The following is a 27009-nucleotide window of genomic DNA, read 5'->3' as shown; positions in this document are numbered from 1 at the left end:
ATTTACACCACAATGGAAACAATCCATCAAAGGAAAGAACATCATCTCAAGATAAAAAGCTCACTCAAGCCATATAAGACAAGTCAATCATGCACAAATGTCTTTTCTTATGTAGGGTGATATGATTCCCTTTAACTATGAAAAGGTATCTCACCCCACTTGTAAAAATTTGTAATACTTGTACATGTTTTAGAGTATAGGAAAACGTATTCAAGTTCTTCTCCGTATTTTTCATATATTAAGTAAATAAAATAAATTTGCCTTCACCATATACAACTGATTGTAAAATGACCACTTAAAAGTCTATGAAAATGATCATGTCATGGACGAACTTCAGAGCCCTTATTTTTGTTTTTAACCAAATCAAAGCCGAAGCCTAAAACAGAATTATGTTTATTTATCTTGATTTTCATCAGTACTGAGCAAGTTCTTTAATAACAGTGAACCCAGTTTTCCTTTGAAACCTGCAGGCTTTGCAAAGAGGTGAATAGAGAGATGGAGTCTGATACTTGTCTTCCCCACCCATCATTGGCATGGGAACCCCAATCTTGACAGGGCTAACATAGACTGGTCTGTATGTCATACCCAATACTCCTTCAGCAAGATTTGTTAGGTTGGAAAACCTGAACTGCGTCTCCAAGTGAGCAAAAGCATCATCTGCTGGCAACTGGTAATTGTGAACCCGGTTTTCCTTTTCTCCAATAGGTCTCACCCTAATGTCTATTTCAACCAGCCTAGCAATGGTAACTCTTATACTGTTTGCATCATCGGTTCTTTCAACTACAACTTCTCTTTCTTCACCATTAGTCCTCCATTCTGCCTCTCCATCAGTAGCGATCTCAACAGCCTCACCATCCCAACTAACAATGAGAGCATCGACATTGTCATCCCAGTTTGAGACTCTCTTCGCTGCAATGACAATTGTGTGAGTGTCAAACATGATAGCGAGGGCTTGGACCCATGTAAAGTCGCGAGTCCTTCCTTGTGGTCGGGTTCCGATGAAATGGGCATTGACTTGGAGGTTATCATCTGAAACAATGGCAAAGTTTCCGCCCTTTGCTCCATGGAAGTAGAACATTACACCATCCCCACCAACAAATCGAGGATCATAGCAGAGGGAGCCATATCCATTGCAGTTGGCTCTTCTCCCTGCCAAATGCCATGAACTTGGTGTTAGTTGAGATTCGATATATATTTTCCTACTTTTAAATATACTCAACAAAAAAAATATGCGCTCGACGTTTGTAATAGAGACAAATAAAGTATTAAGATATTCATAATAAATGTAACAAATAATTGAAGTTAAGGTTGTACATGCATATGGTCATTAACCACAACTAACCACTACCCACTATTCCCACTACCCACTATTCGCATATGCGCATGCGGTTAGTAAAAACTACTAACCACATATGCTCATGCAGATGTGGTTATCTACATACTCTTAAACAAATTCATCAACCTTGCTTTGTAATTTGTATGTTTGTATTTTCTGGATGAACCTATCATAAGGTATTTGTATTTTATTTGTTATTTTTAAGCTGAAATGTAGAATCAAGATGTGGATTTCATATAAAACACTAGGGCTTAAAAAAGAACACTAAAACATGCCAAGAACATTTTCAAAATCGATTAAAATAGGCCCTAATAGAGACCTAATGAAGGGGCAAAAGACTAAAATAGGCCTATTAATTACCTGTAATGTGGAGAATGATTAATAACTGTATTCAATAACCGCAATAACTACGCAGATAGGAGTCAGTAACCGCATAACAAATGCGGATGCTGTTACTTAAAAGTGATAATAGTGCGGATGTAGATGCGGTTATTGTCAATAACTGCATATGCATGTAGTAGAATCCTAATTGAAGTACTAATGAAGGTTGAAGATGTTTGTGGGAAAGGATCCTCACACTTGCAAGTGACTTCGCACTTGCTACTACAGTCGACAAAGCATCCCTTCTTCTTCTTGTTGCTCTTGGGCTTCCTCAGTGGGCATTGAGATGGACATTGAAGGGTTTTGGTGTTGCATGCCCCTTTTGCATTACAGTAAGCTCGTTCCTCTCCTGTTTCTGCAGGTGTGAGATCTTTGTAATTTGTTGTATCATCATTGTTATTGCCATTTCCATTACCATTACCATTGCCATTGCCATTGTTGCCGTTTCCATTGCCATTTCCGTTGTTCCCATTACCATTGCCATTGCCGTTGTTTCCATTACCATTGCCATTGCCATTGTTGTTGTTGCCATTGCCGTTGCCGTTGTTCCCGTTACCATTGCCATTGCCATTGTTGCCGTTTCCATTGCCATTGCCATTGCCGTTGTTTCCGTTGCCGTTTCCATTGCCATTGTTTCCATTGCCGTTTCCATTCGCACCCTGAACAATGATGGCATCCATGGAGAGGACTAGAATAAAGAAAGCCAGCAAAATGCATGACTTTCTTTTATCCATCTCTATGAACTATGGTGTATAATATAACTGCACTTTCGCTTATTTCTCTTCCCTTTCTGCAGATTTTTCTATTGCTTTGAGAATTGAGGAAAGAGATGGAAAGAGTAGGGTGAAAAGGGGGCCTTTAAAAGACAGTGTTGTTGTGAGAAATAAGCCTAGCTTGGAGTTCGCCTTAATTCAGGTGGCTTTTCTTCTTCCTATAAACAAACAGCTAAGAAATAGCTCTTCTGCAATCATTTCTTATACATTTATTGCTTCGAGTATAGAGGGTTTGGACCATTTTATAAGTAAAAAAAACCCGAATGAAACTTGAAAAAGTTGCATGTGTTTGTATAAGCTTGTAATAAATTAATTAACAACTTTGTAAGACAGCAACATTTTCTCCGAGGTCTTAGATTTGCAAGAACCTTTATTAAACTCATGTATATATTCTTTACAACTGCGTCAAAGTCCAATCCTACTACCTATGCAAATATGGATGAAAGATTTGGAAAAGTTAGATTCTGTAAAAACATTCTTTTTTTTACCCCCGACCAAGCTTTTGATCACTATTAAGCATGTCAATATATTATGATCTGTGTCTTATTTGTTGGAGTGATTATTTTCTTGTATATATATAGATTGATTTTATTCCATAATATTTTTCATTAATTCTGTAGGTTATTGGATCATGCCAGCCGCAATGCTATAATAAGATATATATATATAATGAGGCTACCTAAAGTAAAGTCACCTGTCATTAAAGTACGCAAAATCATGTTGAAATTGACGCTGCAACTACAATTAAGATACAAGTTATGTACATACATGAAGATTTCACCCCCTCAACACGTAATTGGTGATCAAAGTCAACCATAGAGATTAGAGATAGAGTTGGTGCAATCACACGTTTGCTCAGCCGGCATCCACATCGCACGTATCAATCCAATCTACTTTATTTATTTATTTTTTTAATTCTAAGAATGGAAAAGATGGTCAGCAATATGTGCTTAATACGATATAAATGGAGCCTTTGGGGGCAATGAAAAAAACTTCACTTTCTGCTCAAAATAGGTCATTGCAGGCGTATATAGCTTTTGACGATTGAGGCCTCGCTGTTGGACCTCACATGGAACAAATACATTCAACTTTTCTTCCACTCTATTATTTTTTTTAAAAAAAAAAAAAAAAAAAAAAAAAACTGTTCCTCTACATTTCTAATTGTCCATCTTTCAGCATTCTCTTTGTTCTTTGTTTTTCTTTTTCTGTATTTTTTAAAAAATTAAAAAATAAATAAATAAATAAAAAAGAATGTTAGAGACGGACTTTGTCATTTTTTTTTTTTCAAATTTTTTAATTTTTTCTTATCTTATGGGTGATATTTGTCATTTTGGGTTGCTGAATGAGATATAGCAACCCCAATGGTAAATTGGGAGGAAGGATATTGCAAAAATTGAAATATTTAGAAGGGAGACATTGGGTTAAATGTAGTTTTCCACAAAAATTAAGTCAAAAGAACTGTGTATGTTTCCTAATGTATTTTGAGAAGTGTTTTTTAGTTTGAAAAAGTGTTATGATGTGACATCCATATTAAAATTTTTGTATTGGAAAATGCTTCATTTCCTCCTCTGATCATTCTCTCATCTATTCACTTTTTAAAATTATCATTAGATCTGTGAAACCATATGGGTCCCACACACAGGCCTCACATATCCAACCATGACTTTGGATTGTTTGTTAATGTTTGTCTTGAGAATAAAAATCGAAAGAAATGCTGCTCGGCATTATTTTTGGTCATTTTGAGCACGGACGGAACAACATTGCAACCCCAATAGTGAGTTGGGGAAGACTAGGGCTACACAAGCGATTACGGTTAGCGGTTATTGGCTATAACCACTAACTGCAATTTTCTTGGGCGGTTATCGATTTTTAATAATTATTATTATTATTATTATTATTATTATTATATATATAATAAGGGTATGCAGCCTATCCCTAAAACCACTAACCACAACTGCCCTAAGTGGTTAGCGATTTTTTATATCCGCATACCAAAGTGGTTAGCGGTTATAAGCAGCTGGCGAAGCGGTAATAGCCGCCCCGTTTGAACACCCCTTAGGGGAGACTTTGCAAAAATTAAAACATTAAGAAAACATTGGAAAAAATTGAAATAAGATAGTAGTTAGAGAAGGGTAAATATATTTTTTCCCTTATATTTATTTATCGATTTATACCAGCATCATCATTCTTATTATTATTATTGTTGTTTTTTATTTTCCCCTGAACGTCGATGTCATTGGTTATTTCTACTATTATTGGCAGTTTTATCATACAGGAATTACCATGATGTCGCAGTGACAACCATCGATGATCGAAACAAAGTGCAAGAGGCAATCTAGTATGTGAGAGCATGCATGTAGATTTGGAACAAAGAGCACCGGAAACCTAACAGCCAGACTATAATTCTGTTATTTATGCATGATCATGGAAAAGTTCAGCCAAAATTCATTGTCAAGAAGAAACTGGGTTTACATTTTGCCTGATAAGTGTCATCCTCATAGCAGACTCTACAACCGCCCGCCGGGCTTTCGTCACTAAAGCGGCCACTGGCGTTTTAAAGAGGGACAAAAACATTAGATTTGTATCCATCACATGCCCAAGCAGCTTTAGTCCTCTTCATTTGTGCATAACATCCTAATAAAACATCAATGGTAAATGCCACATGGTCACTTTATCATACATATGTAGATTGCCATTTAACAAGAACCCAATTGACTAAACATAATTACTTCAATAAAAATTCCAAGCTACCATAAAGAAGTGATGTTCAAATTCTATATACACCATCTGTGATGCAGAGCTGGATATCAGCCTTAAAACTAAACCAAACAGAGAGAATACTTGTTCAATATGGATGTCAGCCTTCAAGGGAAAGAAGAATCATTCCGAAAAAGCATGTAGAAAAGATAAGTTATTGGTTTCTCTGTGCAACTATTGAAATATGGGAAGGTCGTTCTTTGGCTGTTTGTTTAAACTTAAATCCACTCCTCCAACAGCAACAATGCTACTTGAGGCTTCTTCTAAAACATTGCTTGCCATCTTCAAAAAGTAACTATGCCTGCAAAAGCAGTTGTTTAGATCCTCATATAGGGGGTGAAAAATAATTGAACATTGGAAAATGCATCTACCATCGAGTATCTGCTGTCAATTCAGGATGAAAGGCGGTCGCTAGCAAGTTGCCCTGCCTTACAGCTACAATCACTTTCTCTTCAGACCAATCTTTCTCCTGAAATATCGATAATGTGCAAGTAAATATGCCATCAAAAATAGATTGACTAATTTATATTATTACTTCCAAGGTAACTACTTCCGGTGGCATATTGTGTAAGGCTATGATCACTAACAGGTGCTTCTTCTTTTTTTGGGGAAAAATGCTCCAGTGAACCCTAAAGTGTGGCCTTTTATCAAATCATTTCTGAAGTTCAAAAGTTATCAATTTACTCACCCAGGTTAGAACCGTGATCAAATCAACCATTTCGTTCACCATCTATTCAATTTTTAATAGTGCTACCATGTCATACCCAATCAAAAAAAACATTGCCCCGTTTAATCAAAAATAAAAAAATTATATAAAAAACAAACAAAATTTTTTGGAGGTGGTTCGACCACCCCCAAATGGGCCTGAGGGAATGGCCAAACCACTCCAATTGGCCTTGAGCTTATCACGGGCACCCTTGTGATCTATTTCGCATAGGATTGACAATTTGGAAGCATTTTCTTGAGAGAGCCACATTTGAATCAAATCCAAAAGGGACAGACTCTTTTGAAGAAGCTAACCAAGTGGGCTTGGCTCATCCAGGGGATTGCACATAGGGCGGGGTAGCTAAGCCACCAGGTCCTGAATTCCATTGCTGAGAGAAAACAATGCAAGGAAATGGACTCCTCCAACTACTAAAGAAAAACATTGCGCTGAGAAAATGTAAGAAAAGCAATACAAAGCAAGTTTAAGCGCATGGGTTACAGAAATGATCAATCTAGCATCACAACTAAACATCATAACAAAACATATACGTGCATGTGTGCGCTTTATGCTTTCTTTGGTAACTGAGAAATCCACCGAAAAAGAAAGGAAATCAGATTTATACTACTGACAATAGTCTGCAGTCAATGTGCTTTATAAAAGGGGTGAAAGAACACAATTTTAATCATGCTCCATTTGGTTGCTAAGAAAGTGTGGGAGAAATAAAAGGAATTCAACTCAACCTTTAGAGACAGTTTGGGTTTGGATTGTTTGTGAAGCGGGAAAAGGTTTTCCTCCAACGAGTCCTCAACCCCTTGCTTCACCCCACCTTTTTCTGGTACTTGGGGTCCGAGTCCATCCCTGAGTTCATTATCTAAACATCTAAGCCAACTTCTAGTCGACTCAGTAATGGAGCGAGTAACACAACGAAAGGCCTAACAATCACGGATAGGGGGGGACCAAACTTGGTGAGTTGACCCGGTGAATCAGCGATGTTTCAAGCACTAAGAGAATATGGGGGTGGTCAGAACACCTCTAGAAAACTAAGTTTCTTTTTTAAAAATTATTCTCTTATTTTTATAATTTTCTATTTTTTCTTGTTATTTTTATATTTTTTATCCAACGAGACACATTTCATCTTCTGATTGGGTATGACGTGACAAACCTTTAAAAATTTAATGGTAGGTAGACGGAAGGTTCTATGCGATAACGGTTCTAACCTTGGGAGTAAATTAATAACTTTTGAACCTTAAGTAGCCATTTGATAAAAGGCCATACCTAAGGGATCACTGAAGCACTTTTACCTTCTTTTTTTGCCTTTGCTGCGACAAATGAAATTGCAGCTTGTAAGTTCTTGTGCGTCTCTCAAGCACATAGGCAAGCCTTATGACCTTCAAGGGCCCCAAGTGGGAGAAGGAAAACTTAACCGGAATGGGATTTTCCTGTCCTTTTCTTATTTTGAATGACTGAAACTTGTGACACATACGGTCTTTGCAAGGGAGTGGAGTAATGGGTTTTCAGAAAGTGGAGGCCAGGGAAGGAGATGTCAATAAAAAATGGGGTGAATATTAAAATTAACATGGCCTCCAGGCAGTCATAAAGAACCCAACAAACACCACCCCACCACCCCACCCCCCCCTCTCTTTTCTCCTCTCCCTCCCACTTCCCTCTTTTCCACCCATAAACTGATAATAAACTGATTTCAGTATGACGGTGGCTCCATATTTACATTAGCTGAAAGCTAATATAGGTTAGAAATGAACAAAGGCACAAGTGGCACATTACAAAGTCCTCTTAGTCTAAAAAAATGAAAGCAATCATGTTTAAGGAGCATCAATCATCAATCTGTGAGTAATAAAGAAAAAAGCACATTATCACATAGCCAGTTCACAAGATATTCAGTTCTCTATCCGTGTAACCTTCAGAAGATCCAAAATCATGATGCTATACCAGTTCCATATAGGCAAAATTTAAGAAATTGTTGTGTTACATAATTCCATGATATAACATGCATTCTACGAGCCATCACTGCTAATCTTATCTCCTCTATCCACAAACGATAGAATAGTTGATACACTAATTGGAACTGGTTGATTGTACTCTTGTAGTATGATGTGATTATTCTACTTGTTTGAAATGAACACAATAATTTATTGTCACAACATAGGGAAGAGATTGTGAACTGCAGCAATAGGAAACAAGCATGTGTTGCAGGCTTATATTTTACAGTCCAATTAAACAGCAACAAGGCCAGTCAAAGTTTTGAGAAGACAAATAAATACACTTTAGTTTATATATTGAATAGAGGATAATTTTTCTTTTAAAGTATGACAAGTCAAAAAAGCATATAACAACAAACCTCTTGCATTTCAGCAGCAGAATTTGAATCCAACACCTTGTTTGAGGGGACAGGATAATCAGCTAGCACTTGAACTTCTGGCCCTACTTCAAGGATTGCAGGAGCTCGAATGAAAACTCCACGAAATGTCTCAGGACCACCTTCCTTAGATGCAAGCTCTGGTACTGAAAGCTCTGTCTCAAAGCTTTGGATCTGAATAAACATGATTTTTTTAGATAACAAACATACTTGTGAAACCCCAGAAGTTGATGGTGACAATAAATTGACTCACGTGTCACTACATAAGGTTTCAAAGAAGTCAATCCCTAATAAGGAGGACTTCTGTAGAAGCAAAGACCCAAATTTATGTTCCATCAACTCCAAGCATTTTTTTTTTTTTTTTTGTGTTTTTTTTTCGCGGTGGGGGTGGGGGGGGTGGTGGGTGGTGGGTGACTCCATACATGACATATCCTACTTATCCATGAAACCTCTAGGTGAGTACAATAACAAACACAAAGCTTTCATGAGTATGAATGTTTTATAAATGTTCTATTCAAGAAGAAAGCAATCTATTATGGGACATAACCTCATACCCAATGAAAGACTTCATAAATCCTTACTTCAAAGCAAAGCTGTTACTAAAGAATCTATACCTAACAATATGCAAGATAGCTCTTTGATGAGGGTTGGGTTTTAGGAGGGAGAAAGGGACAATGTAAAACAATAAACCACAACAAGAAAAGGAGAGGCAGAGGGAGAGGGAAAAGGGAGCAATGCTCAACCAAATTTCTATTATATCAAAAAAATATATATATTTTCAATGTTGTTTTATCTCTTCCTTCACATATATATATACTAGCTCTAACATTGTGTATCCTTGGGAGAGAGAGAGAGAGAGAGAGAGATTGACCTAATGAAGATTTTTTTTTTTTTTTTTTTTGATAAAGTAAGATTGACCTAATGAAGAATTGCTGGAGGGAAATGTAATTTTGGCTCAATTGATTACAATATATGCTTGCATGACTGAAATGATTACAATATATGGTTAGCATCCAAGCAACGGTGGCGGTGTGGGTTTTCTCATTGATCTTCTTCTTGGTGAGTTGTGATGGGTCTCTAGATGCTGTTTTATAGAAACAAAATCGTACAAATCATGATGGAGGTGGGTGTCCCTATTTTCCGTATCTTCAAACAAACCAGGGGTTTTATGTGTTCTGTCTCTGTGGGCAAAGAGAATGAAATGGTTGTCGTCGATCGTGAAGGAGCTACTTAAGGTTGACGTCGCGAAGGAGTTCTTGGAGTCCTATAAAGTAGGTTCAAAAGCTTTCATTATCTAGAGACGTGGAAAAGGCTTGGGCGTTATCTGGTTGTGGAAGGATATGGTAGAGGTGGGTGGTGCGGTTCTCGGGAAGGCCTTGACTGGTTTAGTTGGGCAATGGAGCTGCGTTAAGGCTGCAGCTTCCTTTAGGATTTCGATCAGCAGTGGTTGAAGGGGTACTCAAAGCAGACATTATGAATATCTTCCATGATTTCCAAGATAGACGTATGTTTTGAAAAAAAAGCCTCAATGCCACCTTCATTTCTCTTATACCAAACAAACCAGGGGCCATAGACATTAAAGAATTCCAACCTATTAGCTTAGTGGGGGAGTGTACAAGATTGATACCAATGATGAGGGTTGGATTTAGGAGGGGGAAAGGGACAATATAGAACAATAATCCACAACAAGAGGAGAGGGAAAAGAGAGCAATGCTCAACCAAACTTGTATTATATTTTTTTGATAAGTATCAAAAGAGAATAATGATTTTCAATGTTTTTTTATCTCTTCCTTCACATAGGATATGTATACTAGCTCTAACATTAATTCTACTTCAACTTCTAGGTAGTCTAAATATATTTCCAATACATAAAGATCAATGTACATAATAATTAGTCCAAATACATCCCCAATCACAACTTACTAAGAGACAATACAATGTAAACTAAACAAACATTAATTTAGAAGAAAAACTCTTGGGCTTCTACTCCAAACCAAAGAAAATTTTAGTTTTCAACTTTTTTCCATCCAAGCGCATCCACATGACATGGTTGCCACATTGGCACTAGATCACTCTTTCAACGGCCTCCCCATACTTGTAGTAGACAGAGAATGCTAGGTTAATCTCTTTCCAACCAAATTTGTCAAATCAGGGCAATGGAAAATATGTATCAAATTGAGAGAACCCACTCTGGTAAAACCAGCTTTCATGCACCAGAATTTGACATAGGCCAATACCGAATAGACTAGGTAATATTATAGGAGAAGATCACTCGGTTCAAACACTCAACCACTAGGCTTCAAAACACTGTAGCCAATGTACCCTGTATGTCTTTCCCTTTGAAAGCCAACCATAAGATAAAAGGTACAAGCCTTTGGAACCAAAACAAGTTATGCCAATTCACAACAGGAAGAAGACCACTAATCTCTTTCCACGCTGACTTTATTAACCCAGAAGCCGGAGTAAGAACCGAAATGCTTATCCTCCAAAGTAGAATTCAGCATGGCATCTGCAGATACAGACATTTGGAATACAAAAACCCAATTGTTTTCATTCACCATTACTCAAACAATCATCTCTATAATCTCAGCTGCCCTTTTCTGTGTCCATATCACGACACATATTCCCCATCTCCAATTCTATATTTAAAAAAGAACCACCCTTTATCTCTAATTCCACAACTTCCTGCATGACCAAATAACACTCAGCAGGAATATTTCATTACCCAGAATGAAATAGCCTTTTCAAAATTGCTCGTGAGTCCAATCCACATATAGATCTGAACCTAAAACCTTTTCTGCGTACTACTCAACCCAAAACACCCTCCTTTTTGGATTACAAATAGCCGGCCAAAACCCTTTCAGCACACTACTTTTTTTATCTGAACCTAAAAAAAGATCTTTAGCAGAGTTCTCTCTACTTTAGTCAACACCTTCTTTGAAAACAAGAAGGTTACTTCTTCAAACTTGAATACCAAACAGGGCAGCTTTTGATTAATTGGAAGCTGCCAGCATCAGAAACTCTCCTTTTCTTGCTTGAAGCATACGAGGCCCCTTTTGGCCCAGCTCTGAACAAGAAAGTAATTATACCAATTAGAATTCTAAAATCCCCACAAGATGGCTTAGTAAATACTAAGACGAACTCCAAGTTATCCCACATGTAGAGAAGCTTCCAGAAACCTAATATGGCTTCTTTTGAATTGAACTACACAGGCCAAGAAGAACTCTTCAATACATTTACCTATAACCCTGCATAACACTCAGGGTTGCCAGCAAGTGTACTAAAAGGATTTGTTCAATTGATGGATTAGTATAAGGTTAAAAAAAAAAACTACTGATTTCATTCAACGATTTCCTGTAAAATTAACCATATGCTACCAGACTTCTAGTATCATTAGCAGATCTAAGGATTTACATAAAAAATTTATTGCACAAAACCCTCTGATGTAGGACAGATTTTGAGAAATCAGTTTACATGTTTCGTGGCAGGCTTTGGGGCTGAAAGTTTTGGGTTTTAGGGCTAGTGATTGTAGAATGATGCCTTCAGGGGTTGTATAAATAATTTAGATTGGAAAAGATAAGGTCAGAGTAGAAGAGGACTGTTTCTTGAAGCAAACAGCTTGCATGGAGTTTGCTGGCAGAACAAATTTTAGAGGTAGGTTTAGAAGGCTTAGTTCAAGTCAAAAAAGTTGAGACAATAAGGGTTTCAAAAGGTCTGAGACAAGGGACATGGTTTTGGATGGGAAAGGAAGAAAACATAGAAGATTGATGATTGTTCTAAGATGCATAAACAGTTACATGAACGGTGAACAAGAGAAAGAGAAGAAGAAGAGAAAGCAACCCAGGCATATAAGCCTTTAATAAACCAAAACGCTCAATTTTTGTTATTTTACTTTGAAAACTATGAGTACAATGACACACTTATATAGAATCTAAATCTTATCCTCCTAATAAGACTAGGACAGATTTTGAGAAATCTGTTTACATGTTTCGTGGCAGGCTTTGGGGCTGAAAGTTTTGGGTTTTAGGGCTAGTGATTGTAGAATGATGCCTTCAGGGGTTGTATAAATAATTTAGATTGGAAAAGATAAGGTCAGAGTAGAAGAGGACTGTTTCTTGAAGCAAACAGCTTGCATGGAGTTTGCTGGCAGAACAAATTTTAGAGGTAGGTTTAGAAGGCTTAGTTCAAGTCAAAAAAGTTGAGAAAATAAGGGTTTCAAAAGGTCTGAGACAAGGGACATGGTTTTGGATGGGAAAGGAAGAAAACATAGAAGATTGATGATTGTTCTAAGATGCATAAACAGTTACATGAACGGTGAACAAGAGAAAGAGAAGAAGAAGAGAAAGCAACCCAGGCATATAAGCCTTTAATAAACCAAAACGCTCAATTTTTGTTATTTTACTTTGAAAACTATGAGTACAATGACACACTTATATAGAATCTAAATCTTATCCTCCTAATAAGACTATAATTCTGTCTTGAATAGTAAACAAATTCCTAATTGGATTAGCTCTTATGAGACTCTGATTTTGAATCCCAACTTCTTCACAGCTTCCTCAGATACCGCAATACTAAAAACATCCGATATTGATTACCAAAAAACATATTTGTCCCCTGCGATTAACTTGAGTTTCAAAAAAACTCCTCCTTGGTAGTGGCCTTCATTCATTTCATCTTGCTTAGTGGCAGCAAAAAGTGGACAAATGATGCCTATCATACTCATTCAAGTTAGCATCAAAGGGCTCACAAGTTCATGCCTTTGGACCTCTTTTGGGACTTTCCTTTTCAAGTATAGTGACACATTTCAAACACATAGAAAAGGCATATAATACAAAAACCATGACAAGTATGACACTTCATGCTATAACTCTAACCACTACTTCCTTGGGATGAAAAAGTAGTAGAACAACTATCTTGTTTGAAGCATAAGAATTGCATTGAGGCATGTCAACTGACTCATCCCATCCAGCATCCACAATTGTTCTCTCACTACTAATGTACTTGCTGTTGGAGTTATCGTTAAGGCCTTCTTCTTAGACTCTTCTTCCATTTGGTATGTGTTAGAAGAGTTGGTTAGGGCTAAAAGAATATGTTTTTGACAAGGATTTGTTACAGGAGTATTTTGGTCGTTGTGTGTGTATATATATATAATATGAGGTAAGAGAGGCTACCTAAAAAACATAGCCTCTTCTTTCTCTATTTTCATCCCATGCAAACCCAACAACATAGTATTAGAGCCTAGGATTTGACTACATTGCACACGCTCTGACTGCTTTTGCTCGTCTATGTTTCTTCCTTTTGGGTTTATTTTCTCTCTCTCTCTCTCTCTTTCTCTCTCTCTCATAGCCAAATTATAGAACTTATTGGTGTACTCTTCAATAAAATAACGCTGTTACATCAACTATGCAAATTGCAATTGTGCTCATTGCTTGCTATTAGGTGAAAACTTTCACGTCTTACCAAGATCTAATAGCCATATAATCGGTTTGTTGATACTCACCTCACCAGATGCTAGTTGTCCCCTTTAGTTTAGCCTCCACAAGGAAGAGTTCTCACTCTTTAGTCAAGCTAGACCATCTTAAAATATTTCCAAACAATGCAACCACTCAAAAAGTGCCTCCAGATTGCTCTCTGCATGAAAGTCATTAACTTCTAATTAAACACATCTTCCCACGTCAACCAATCTAGGCTCTTCTTGAAATCATACTTGTGGTTCAAGATAAGGCCGATTTTCTCATTTAGAGGAGTACCTCAGTGCACAGAAGCAAACTCACTATTTATTCACTTGTTGCTGAGTAAAAAGGGTTGGTTCAAAGCACAATAAAAGAAGGAATACATTCGCTTCTTACCAAATAGAACAGCTGATAGTTTCTCCATAACATTTCCAATTTGCTCCAAGACAGAACTTAAAAGATTCCATGCTAGAATAAATGCTTTGTACCTCAACCTTCACTAATGCAATGTTATTCTTCATAGCTTTTAATTTTCAAGAATGTATTAAACTTGGCCTCCATTCAGCCTTAGTTAGCATTGTGATAGACTAGAAAGAAATCCCATTTTGCCTAGTAAACAAATCCCTAATTGATGGGACCAAAGGCACACAATAAAAGCCCTAAACTAAAGAAGAATCACCTATTAACAAAATAAAACCCAAGGCCCATGACTATGGGACACAACCAGCAATTACGGAATTATGAAAATACTTCGATTCTAGAAAAACCAAATATGAAAGAAAATAAACTTTTGTTGACATAGTTTGGTTTTGCCTTAGTTTTAGGCTTCCGAAGAGCATGTTTCTTCTTTAGTCATGCAATGCTCCACTATAATTCTCAAAATAAAAATCACTATCAAAAATATCCCCAAAAATATTTGCCAATAAGTTACTTCCTCCCTTTGTGGCAAGGTAGAGGGTGAGGTTGTGGGTTCATGTGCCATTGGGTGCATGTATAACTTACCAATTAAAAAAAAAAAACAAAAACAAAAAGGATATCCCCAAAAATATTTAGAATTACAATTGAAAAGTTTTATGAGATTCCAAAACCTGATGCCACAATCATTTTTGGTTATGAATCCCAATTCCGAGTTTTTTTGAAGGCCCCATAACGACAGATTTTAAAACATGAGATGCTATGAATAACTAAACAATTCAATTTCCACAAGACACTCAAACAAACTAAGTATGTCTCCTCATATCCAAACACCCAAACTTGTTTAATGTCTCATCATATCAGATTTCCGGACCTTTACACTTACAAATACAATTTATTTACTCTTCATTGTAAAACTAACCTGGTAAACATAATTCACTTGAGAGTGCAGAGACTTACCTGACTACCAAAGAAATTCCTATGTACAGTACAATCCAGGCCCCCAATCAGTTCCTGACCACCTATTTTCTGCCCTGAAAAGACATGACACCCATGCAAATTATAAACAATTTTTGGGTGCTCTTATTTCATCAAGGGGAAAAGAAATCGAGGTTAAATGCATAAAATTAACCCTAAATCAATTTTAAGGGAACAAAGGATGCAAAACCCACCTACAGCTTTGTTTGCCAAGAAGATAAGCCCTGCACAGGTCCCCCAAACAGGCTTCCCCATTTTAACAAACTCACGCAAAGCAGGAAACTACAGGTAAATTAAAAATTAATTATTTAGCTACATTTGGTTCTGAAGAACATATGAGAACTGAAAGTTTAAATAAATTACTCCAAACCCTGCATTTTAAATCACATGGGATCTGACAAAAGAAAACGTCGACACAATTGGACCAAAAGAAAACTTTTGACAATTTGAACCATCATCTACTTCATGCCACAAGAATTTGAAACAGAATATTCAAATTTTTTGTTCTTAGTAAAAAAATGAGTTGACTGTGTTATTGAATATTTCTAACAAAACAAGGCAAACCCATTCAATGAAATCACGAGGTATATAACGACTTCTTTTTTCCCCCCCAATCAACATCAACTGTCATTTTCAGCACGAAACCAATTAATGATTACGTGAAATAAGTAACCCAAACTATATCAATGCAATTTTCATAATTACGCTATGATGTAAGAAAGTATAAAAGCTTTCTGTTTTGCTCCATTATGCTTTCGCCGACTCAGGCCTTCTATGTGTAGTTTTCTCATTTGGCAGTTGAAATTCCAATTTAAAAAAATAATAAAAATAACGAATAGAGAGAAAGCCAGAGAGGACCAGGTTGTGGTACTGAGCGAGCTTAGCCATGGTGGTGCTCTCTCCTCCTGGGATGATAAGGGAAGCTACGTTGTCAAGCTGCTCGGGCTTCTTTATCTCAACGCCTTTGACCCCCAGCCTTCTCAGCGCTGCCACAATAAATAAAGAGAGAGATTCAGTTCATCAGCACACAAACAAACATATGAGAGAGAGAGAGAGAGAGAGAGAGAGAGAGAGAGCGGGTGTGCCTGCGATGTGTTCGTTGAAAGATCCCTGTAGAGCGAGGACGCCGACGACGGCCATGGCGGTGAAATACAAGCCGAGTCTGCGAATGTGTGTGAATGAAGCAGGGACAGAGAGGGAGAGAGAGTCGTAAACAACTAAAGGACCTCTCGTTTCGTATGGCGCTCCTCGTGAGTGGAACCTGGCCACTTCCCACCACCTTGGACTCGTGTTTTATATTTGGTCGCTTAAATCTCAACCTATGACGTCATGCTACGTGCAGGTCCCCGTACAAGAACAAGGGTCATGCTATTGCGGCGGAATAGTATCATTTCCAATCTATAAGGGGCCCGATTGAAAAATATTCAATTCATGGCTGAAATTTATTCTTAGAAATCCTATAGCTACAAATATGACACATGTCTCACTAAAAAAAATTAAAAAAAAATAATAATATTTCAGATTAAAAAAATAAGGAGTGACTGACCACCCAATTTTAGTCATAAGGGGTGGCCGAACCACCCCATTTTAGCTAGGGGTGGCTCTCCCAATGGCCGGACAGGGGTGGCCGAACCACCCCCAAGTGCCATGGGTGGTCCGGTCACCCCCTAAACCCAAACTATATATATATATATATATATATCGTTTGGCCCTTGGGGATGGCCAGACCATCCCCAAGGGCCAAACAAATTTTTTCTTTTTTTTAAGATCTGGCACTTGGGGGTGGCCGAAGCCACCCCATGACCCATGGGGTGGCTTCGGCCACCCCAGGCCGGCCAGTCTAGGGTGGCTGGTCTGGGGTGGCCCAAGCCAACCAAGCCCCAACTGTTGTGGTCCGGCCACCCCCAATGGGTGGCCAGTCACACCTTAATTTTTTTAATAATTTTGTTTTATAATTTTTAAAAATATATATATAATATTTTATTATTTTTTTTATTAATGGGACAGATGTTTTATTTATGGCCTCAAGAAAGAGATCCTAACCATTAATCGGATATTCTCTAGTCCAAAATAGACTGGAGAGGATCATGTTCCTATTGGGGCAGCCCGAATTCCAATTCATAATCTTTTTTTTCTTTTCTTTTCATTTTTTCATTTTTTTTTCTATTCAAATAATGGAAAGCAGGTTACAAGAAATTAAATAACCACAAAAGGGTGGACACCCAACAACAAAGCCCAACCAGAATATGATGTACAAAAACAAATACAAAACCAAATAATAGGCAATGATTTCATCCATGATCTCAGAAGAACTATAAACAAGCCGAGCATTTTCGATGACTGCACAAGGTGGTGACAAATGATAAAAGAACTCGGTGAAGAGTCTCATGCGTTAAAGGCAACAACCACCAGCGTTTAGTGATTGTTGTAGGGAAGGTACTACAGATAACTGGGTTGGAGCTATTGAAGGACGACCACCACCAACAAAAATCTCGTCCACAAGATCAAACCACTTCATTGCAGGGATATAATAACCCACATAAAACAAGAAATACAGCAAAATACAACGAAAAATACAGAAAAGCTTCAAAGAAACTACAAAAAAAAAAAAAAAAAAAAAAAAAAGAACACAACAACAACAACACAAAACAGTGGCATGGGCGAAGGAGAGGCAGTTGGAGGTGGCCGGGAGTGATAGAGGAAAATAAATCTAACTTTAAAAAAACCATATCTGAGAACCAAGCCCATCCCGACGAATGACGCAGTGGAGGCGTTGAACGTCGATGTGGAGAAGGCGGTCGGCCATAGGAATGGAGTTGGAGCTACCATGTGTGGGGGGAAAATGAAAAAGAAGGAGAAAGGCCACAAAAAGACTAGAATAAAATGGAAAAACGAGAGGGGAAGAGGGAGGAGAGAAGGCTCCTTTCCTCCCCCGGAAAAGCCACACAACGCGATGCCTAGACCTCACCGAGGAGGTGGAAAAACAACCTTTGGTTGAGAGCTTCTTTCTCTTATGCTCCATTTATTTCGCAGTAAAATGATTTTCGGAAAATGTTTTTCGTATTTTCGGATATTTGGTGCGATGTAAAATAATAGTCAACGGAAAATATTTTCTTTGATCGAAAATTCTTGTTTAATTTACGGAAAATGGTTTCTATTTTTGAAAACCATATACCATTTTCCAAGTTTGAGCATTTCATTCTCAAATCGATGAACCCTGCCAACACCTGCCTCCTATAACGACCCCAACGGGCAAATCAATTAATTGGTAATTGACCCCATCATTCGTCTCCTAGCCCTATCCCTCACGGGACAAGACTCAAGGATCACAACCTCTCATAAGCGAGAGACCTCAGCAGAAGACTTTCTAAACTATAAGGACAGAAAGTAATAATGAAGCAATCACACATTCATACAACAAAGTAAACATAATTCCTCATAATATAAAAATAGTCGCCAAAAGTATCGGTCATTAGACCATCATCAAATAAAAGGTTACATCACCTAACATAATTGTTTTATAAAGGATCAACAGATCAAATCCTAAGTTTAAGCAAAGTTAAAGAGATAATAATCTCGGTCATGTCTGCCCGGGTACTTCCTCCAACATCCCATAAAGACTTCAACCAAACTGAGTCCATATCCTCAAAAATGACACGGATCAAGTCCTGCGCAATCACCCATGTCTGGTACGTAGGCATCATCATCTATGCTAGCTAAACCACACAATTACTCATAATGGAGGGTGAAAAACATAAAATAAAGGGGGTAAGTCTAAAGACTTAGTGAATGTTAACGCAGATAATACCCATGTCAGTTTAGTGATGAACTCTATTTTTATAAAGTATGCAATAGTTCCATCATGACAGTTTTTCACAAGTGTGATATAAATATATGATACATGCATATGATATAAAGTAACAGTAATAGTTCAACAGTATGGTCTACCCAAGATATTATCCCTTCTCAACAGGGTTGGCACTGTCTCGAGGGACTTGTAATACAACACTGGTACCTTAGATATTGTACGCAACCATACATCCTATTAGTGGCACGACCGAATCCGACCTCGATTGGCCCACACCACTAATGATGTCCGTCCTGTAGTGACCGCCTGTTAAGGCTGCGCTGGTCACAAAACAACCATTGGATCCAAGGCCCATATAACACACATATTTGACCATAAAATTAACATGTATAGTAAGCTCATGGCCATTATCCCGCACGTACCGGTGTACCATGTCATACGATGCAATTAATCTTGTCTGTATTTTACATGCATGCCCTTTTTACAAGTCTCACTTTCATTAATATGTTCAGCACAACATTTTTCCTCAAAAAGCTAGAGTTCATGTGCAATAAAGTGTGTATCTTGAGAGTTGCAAATATGCATGTTTTGGTACACAAAATAAACATGCAATGTGGGAAAGTAAATGATGAGCATTATGTGAGTTAAAACTCACCTGGGTCGAACAAAGTCTCAGAATATTCCTCCAAATGGTTTGGGTTCTCCAAATCTGTGGAAAACCTTCTATTAGTTCTAAGTCTAACTTAAAACAACCCTAAAACATGAAAACAGGAGCTATTGGATGGCTGGCCAAAATAGAGTTCCCAGGAATGCTTCTGACCGTACATTTGGGCTCGAGGCCGTATGTCCGCTCTTAAGTGCAAAAATATTCATATTTTAGCCCTTAAACTTATATGTGTTAATTCCTTAAGTAATGTTAATTTATGCTATTTTAGTTCTTTTATGTGTTTTTCATGCTTTTGTAGGCTTTTGGAAGAGAATGAAGTAAATATGGAAGATTTGGGCTCAAAGAGAGAAATTGGGAAAAGTTGGAGTCCTTGATAGTGCGATCGAGCGCAAGGAACCTACAATCGAGCGCACTACCAGAGAAGACAAGCAACGATGCAGCCATATGCGATCGTGCGTACACAGAAGAGTCTTGATCGCAGACGTGTGATCGAGCGCACACGGGTTGCGATTGATCGCACCCGTGCACTGGTGACACATTAGAGGCGGCCAAACTGTTGTTCTTTCCATATTAGGGTTTTCTAAGTCCCACTTGTAATAGGAATAAAACCCTACGAATTTTCTAGGTTTACTAGTGTGTCAATGACTTCTAAGGCTTATAAATAGACTTCTTAGCTTCTAGGAAAAAGGTGTAGAGAAAAAGGCACAAGCTCTGGAAAGGAACTGAAGGCTACATCAAGAGGAGTGTAGGTTTTTCTTCTTTTCCACCTTTTATTTTATTATGTAGTTTATATTTAAATTAGGGCTAAATTGAAGCCCTAATCATGTCTATTTATAATATCAATATTGGCGCCTTTGCTACAATTATATTTTGGTGTATTTAACTTGATTAATTCTTGTTATCTTGAATTCCTTATATGTGTTTGCCTGATCAACATATGCATGTGGTATGGATTAGTTAATTAAATCAATTTGGATGACCGAGTCCTGTGTTTAATAAGAGTAACAAAAGAATCTCACGCCGAGTTCTTGGGTTAATCAACATGGGGAACCGGGAGTACACACCCATGCCCTAGGCCTTATGTGTTTGTCGAGTTCCACAGATTTATGCTTTCTTAAAAAACAGCTTAGTATACACCAATGCTAAATCCTTTAAGAAAGAAAAGAGTTAGAGTATACACCCATGCCTAACTCGTTGCTTAGGAAAATCTATAGCTTAAGGAGTATACACCCAAAAAAAAAAGTATACACTCATGTCCTTAGGTTGGCAAACATTAAATATGCCAGTATGATTGGTGCATTGGCATATTGTTATCTTAACTAGTCTGATTAGTGGTGGATATCAAAACCCTAATCCTTTTTAGTTTTAGTTTATCTTTTATTTTATTTCTTTATATTAAATTCAATCGTGACAATTGAATTTTATTTGTTTAATTAAATAGGAAATTACTTCTAAACATAATTTACCAATCCTCGTGGGAATCATCTCGTATTTGCCTGCTATACTATCGTTTGATCTTAATTTAGGTAATATTTAGCACAACATCCGCCCAGAAGGTTTCCATGTGGAACCTCATTTTGTCCATGTGTCCTCCTATCCTTCCAAACCAATTTCTAAGGTTACCAACGGCTTTCTAAGGCTTCCTATCTCAAAATAAGGTCTCTATGCATAGGAAAACACGTTCAATAAAGGTAAAACACTAATCTACCAAGATTAAAGCATAACCTAGCTAGAAACTCAAAACAACTAAGCTAGTCTAATCAAGCGTTAAAAGAGCATAACGACATAGAAAGAAAAGTTAAGCGTAGAGGGTTACCTCCTAGAAGCAATTTTCAAGAATCTCCTCTCCTTCTTCACAAAAACTCACAAGAACACACTTACACAGAGTTCTGGGAGCCTAAGGGCAAACATTGGTGTGATAGGTCGAAGGTAAGGGGGTATTTATAGGTGAGTAAAAGCAAAGGGTGCTACCAACTATTCTGAAAAGTAGCGGACATCCAGTACTATTGGGGCATATGTCCAGTACTATTTACACAACGATCCAAAGCTTGTAGTGTATGTCCAAGTATTATCGAAAGGTTTTCCAAAAAGCAGCGTACATCCAAGTGGTCCCCGGGCGTACATCCTTGTACTTTTTACAGGCGTACATCTGGTGATCCCCCCGCGTACATCCTCTACTAACGACAGGAGCGTACGTCCGATGCTGATGGGCGTACGTCTGGTCAAAAAGTCCAAAATACCCAAAATATCGTTCCAACTGTTCCTAGTGACCCAAAACTCAAATTAACCCTCTAACTAAGCTACATAAGTTTAGTTAATTATTTGGGTCACTACATTCTCCCCTTCTTATAAAAATTTCATTCTCGAAATTTTAGATAAAATACCAAAAGAACGGCATTCAAAAGGAGTAGAATGTTACCTCTCGTCCATAGTATCATCAGCATCGTGCTTAGTAGGCTCTTGAGCTATCTCCTCCCATCTATTTACAGGCACTACTTCGTCCTCAAACAACAGAGAAAAATCACATTGTAAGTCATCTAACGCATCAAACTTGATGTTCCCAATGCTATACCAGTCGTCATCAATCTCAACTCCTAAATCCATCAGCTCACAAAATAAGTAGTTCCACATGCAATCTGGGTTGACTGGTATAGGTGCCATGATCCTGTAGAGGAAAACAAACTCTTTCTTAGTCGACTATTCCATTATCCAAAACGGAAATAGGTATACTATCCAAACATAATCTTGAAGAAAAGAGTCATACACAATCACTCAAACAAATGCGGATAATGGCTCTGCATGTCTTGCTCCGTTTCCCATGATGCTTCCTCGACACCATGGTTACACCACAATACCTTAACAATAGGAATCGTCTTGGTACGTAGCACCTGCTCCTTTCTATCCACAATCTTCACTGGCTCCTCGATGTAGGTTAATCCCTCCTGGATTCCTAGTGGCTCGTATTCCACAATTACGTTAGGGTAAGCGACATACTTCCTCAGCATCGAGACATGGAAAAAATCATGCGTCCTGACCAAGTACGGGGGTAAGGCAACTCTGAATGCCAATCTCCCCACTCTTTGGGTGATCTAGAACGGTCCATTAAATCCGGGGCTGAGCTTCCCCTTCTTCTCAAATCTCATCACTCCCCTCATAGGTGATATCTTAAGGAATACACGATCTCCAACTTCAAATTCCAATGGTCACCTTCGATTATCGGCATAATTCTTTTGTCGAATCTTAGCTGCACTCATTCTTTCCTTAATGATGAGCACTTTGTCTTTAGTATCTTGAATAAGCTCCGGCCCCAACATCTGCCTCTCGCCAACGTTGTCCCAGTACAAGGGCAATTGACACTTTTGTCCATACAGTGCTTCATAGGGCGGCATTCCAATAGTCGCCTGATACCTGTTGTTGTAGGCAAACTCAACCAAAGGTAGGTATTGGACCTAACTACCTTTGAAATCCAATACACAAGCCTGTAACATATCTTCCAAGATTTGGTTAGTCTACTCCGACTAACCATTCGTTTGCGGGTGAAAAGCGGTACTAAACTTCAACTTTGTCCCCATCTCCTTTTGCAGACTTTGCCAAAACCTCGAAGTAAAGCGAGAGTCTCTGTCCGATATAATTGCTGATGGTACTCCGTGTAGTTGGACTATATTCAGAACATATAGTCTTCCCAACTTATCCATCAGATCCTTAACTTTCATCAGAATGAAGTGAGCACTTTTTGTGAGACGATCAACTACTACACAAATGGAATCTTGTTCAGTGGGCGTCTTGAGTAACCCCAAAATAAAAACCATGGCGATCTCGTACCATTTCCACTTCAGTATAAGCAATGGCTTGAGCGTCCCTGTCGGCCTCTAATGCTCTACCTTCACTTGTTGGCAAGTTGAAAATCGCTCCACAAACCTTACGATGTCTCGCTTCATATTGTTCCACCAATATGACTCCTTCACGTCTTTGTACATCTTCATACTACCAGGATGTACAGTATACGAGGAATGATGAGCCTCGCTCATTATCTCCTTCCTTAGCCCTCCACCATCTTGTACACATACTTGCTTGAGATGGGTGAGTAACATATTATCCTTAAGGCTGAATTCCTGACCCTTCCCTTCTCCTAGCAATTGCTTGATCTTGGTACACTCAGGGTCCTCCAACTGAGCGGCTTTAATCCTTGCCAGTAGCTCAAGCTGAACCATCAGGTTAGCCAAGTGTGCATGTGCACCTTCGCCTACTACTTCTAATCCCATCCTTGGGAATTCCTTGATCAACCGAGGTTGAGAAATTCCAAGGGCGGCAAGCTCCACCGTTGATTTTCTGCTTAACGCGTTTGCTACTACGTTAGCTTTGCCAGGATGATAATTGATCTCACAATCATAATCCTTGATCAATTCCAACCACCTTCTCTGCCTCATGTTAAGCTTCTTCTGAGTAAAGAAGTACTTCAAGCTTTTGTGGTCCATGTAGATCTCGCAGTTCGCGCCATATAAGTAGTACCTCCAGATTTCAAGGCAAACACAACCGCTACCAACTCCAAGTCGTGCCTAGGGTAACTCTACTCGTAAGTCTTAAGTTGGTGTGAAGCGTAGGCAATAACGTTGTCGTTCTGCATAAGCACACACCCTAATCCCTTTTTAGAGGCGTCACTATACACTATGAAATTGCCAAATCTCGTAGGTAATGCCAACATAGGAGCAGTTATCAAGCACTTCTTCAACTCTTGAAAACTTACCTCACATTCATCCATCCAAACATAACGAGTGTTCGTCCTAGTCAACACAGTAAGTGGCCCAATAGCTTCAAGAAACCCTCGATGAAGCGTCAATAATAACTACCAAGTCCTAAGAAATTCTGGATTTCGAATACGCTGGTTGGCCTAGTCCACTCCACCAAGGCCTTTACCTTCTCTAGGTCAACTGCTACACCTTCTCCAAAAATCACGTGTCCGAGGAAAGACACGTTGTCCAACCAAAACTCACACTTCTCGAGTTTAGCATAGAGATGCTCCCTTCGAAGCCTCTCTAGTGCCTTCCGTAGATGCTCCTCGTGCTCCTCCAACGTCTTTGAGTAGATCAAGATATCATCAACTCTACATCAACAATACCAAGAAGAACCACCTCCTCCACAAAGGTCTGCCTTAGAAGAAGCATTTGCTGCCTTAGAAAAAAAGTATGCTGCCTATAAAGAAGAGATGTCAGCTCATCTTAGCCAAATGGAGGAAAGCAAGCGATCATTTGAAAGGATGGAGAACTCTTGCACACAGTCATTTGAAAGGATGGAGGTTCACCTCAAGCAACAATCAAATACACTTAAAGAAGAGGAAGAAGAAGAAGAAGAAGAAGAAGAAGAAGAAGAAGAAAAAGAAGAGTGTCAAGGTCAGTTGGTGGCCAATCCTAATGAACAATACATGGAGGAAGAGTGCACCTCCTATCATGAGAAAGCTATCACATTGAGGAGTGAAGAAGTAATTGAAAATCAAGTGAAAGAGAGGAAGGATGAGCAATTTAAGATTCCACGAGAACCACATAGGGAAAAAGAAGAGAGCACTGAAAATTCTTTAACATCAGCTGTTATTCTCGAAGTACCAAGAGTCCATGAGAGAAGTCTGCTAGAGCTACCAAATGAGCAAATTGAGGACATCAAGATAGAAAAGCTCCCTGAGTTTTCTTCTTATTTAATTCCAGTTCATGATTCCCTTCCGGATGAGAAACTGTTTGAGAAGACTCATAGTGGTCCACCCCGATCTACAAACAATTGGAATCCCCCTACTATAGGAAAAATTCATTCTCTGTGGTGCAAGACAAGAAAAGATTAGTGCTTCAAGTTTAAGAGGAGGACAACAGTCTGGCTGAAGACATTAAACTTAGCGCTTATGAGAGGCAACCCACAGCATATCCTTTTTATCTTTTTGTTTGTTTGTTTTATTTTTATTTTATTTTTATTTTGTTTTATTTTGTTGTTTTCCATGGCTACTTTAGTGTGTGTTTTTTTTTGCAGGGACAAGTGTACTTCAGTTCAAGTTCGAGGGTGTGCTATAAGCCATGCTATTTCAGATAGTTCATCCATCTCCCAGGTAAGATCTTTCCATGCTATACACACATTAGGGACAATGTGTAATTTAAGTTTGGGGGTATGAGAGACACATTTACACACACTTTGTCCCATTTTTTGTTGTTTTATATATATGTTCATGTTTGTCTTAAAATTTTAGTTGATCTTAAAAATTGTGATTTGATTCTCATTGGTAAGCTTAAAATTTTGAACACATGATTTAATGATAGAGTATATATATATATATATATATGATCACTGATAAGCTTTTCACTAAGTAACTGGTCCTTTTGCCTCAAAGTATTGAGTATTCACGTCAAAATGTGAAGAATTTTGATTTGGTTAATGTCATGGTTAGTTTGGTTCTGTAACCTTTTTGACTCGAGCTAGTAAGTCCTTAGGGGTGTTTTACACCTAATGTCCTAAAACCATCTGGTTTGGGAATCATTGGCCTAACACTCACTACATTGGTCAATTAGAAATTCTAAGGGAACCAAACATTGCATAGCCTGACCAAGAAGAAAAAAGAAGAAGTTATGCCATAGTTATTCATTCTAATGGGGATTTCAGTGCACTTTGAGATATTAAGACATTGCACATTAGAAATAATTGGAAGCTTCATATTTGTGTGCTAGTTCACTTTACACCGTTTCAAATTTGTGATGTCGTAGCCTGTCTTTTATAAGTAATTAGACTTTAAAATTTCAATTCATTGTGAAGATGGAGTTTGTCCTTTTAAGTTTGCAAATGAATGAAAATCATAGTTTTGGGTGACACATGAATTTTGGATAACATGAACTCGTGCATGATGTTTATGAGTAAGATTCCTAGAAAACCCTCACGAGACTTTACTCGTCCTCTAGGGAATGCCTAGAGGTTTAAAAGGCTTGTTGCATACGCTAAATGCAATCGTACATCCCATGAAAGATGGATTTCTCTTTTTGTTTTCCATTTTTCATTTTGTTTTTAGTTTTGTATTGCTAAGGGACTTGCAATATGTAAGTTTGGGGGTGTGTAAAGTACCAAAATATTCATATTTTAGCCCTTAACTTATATTTGTTAATTACTTAGTTTTGTTAGTTTGTGCTGTTTTAGTTCTTTTACGTGTTTTCTGTGTTTTTGTAGGCTTTTGGAAGAAAAGAAAGCATTTGTAGAAGTCTCGGACTTAAAAAAAAAAAAAAAAAAAAAAAAAAATTAGGAAAAAGCTAAAAGATTTTAGTCAAGCAAAAGGTTTTGATAGTGCAATCGATCGCAGGGTTACTACGCTCGAGCGCACTATCAGAGAGGTCAAAGCCAAGA

The 27009-nt window shown here is 38.1% G+C and overlaps 2 protein-coding genes across 7 annotated transcripts; both read right to left on the bottom strand.

The window, feature by feature from the left end:
* Positions 1 to 412: 412 nt before the first annotated feature.
* Positions 413 to 2451, bottom strand: LOC132163253 (uncharacterized). Of its 6 annotated transcripts, none has more exons than XM_088519313.1 (3): positions 2301 to 2451; positions 1914 to 2111; positions 413 to 1149 (listed from the first exon to the last, which is right to left on the bottom strand). In XM_088519313.1, exons 1-3 carry the CDS (start codon positions 2449 to 2451, stop codon positions 413 to 415), a joined length of 1086 nt encoding a protein of 361 aa, XP_088375439.1. The 6 variants fall into 6 exon arrangements, with proteins under 6 accessions (XP_088375439.1, XP_088375438.1, XP_088375440.1 ...); XM_088519312.1 differs by having other exon boundaries at positions 1914 to 2182; positions 2306 to 2451; XM_088519314.1 differs by having other exon boundaries at positions 1914 to 2143; positions 2363 to 2451.
* A 2750-nt stretch (positions 2452 to 5201) lies between these two features.
* PDX2 (pyridoxine biosynthesis 2) lies at positions 5202 to 16455 on the bottom strand. Its single transcript, XM_059574120.2, has 7 exons — positions 16258 to 16455; positions 16031 to 16158; positions 15367 to 15454; positions 15155 to 15228; positions 8310 to 8501; positions 5619 to 5716; positions 5202 to 5548 (listed from the first exon to the last, which is right to left on the bottom strand). The coding sequence occupies exons 1-7, from the start codon at positions 16310 to 16312 to the stop codon at positions 5422 to 5424; spliced, it is 762 nt and encodes a 253-aa protein (XP_059430103.1). The 5' UTR covers positions 16313 to 16455; the 3' UTR covers positions 5202 to 5421.
* Positions 16456 to 27009: the final 10554 nt, after the last annotated feature.

This window comes from Corylus avellana, chromosome 8 (assembly GCF_965113065.1).
Source record: "Corylus avellana chromosome 8, dhCorAvel1.hap1.2, whole genome shotgun sequence".
Classification (NCBI taxonomy): Eukaryota; Viridiplantae; Streptophyta; class Magnoliopsida; order Fagales; family Betulaceae; genus Corylus; species Corylus avellana.
This window is presented reverse-complemented; position numbering and strand designations above follow the sequence as displayed.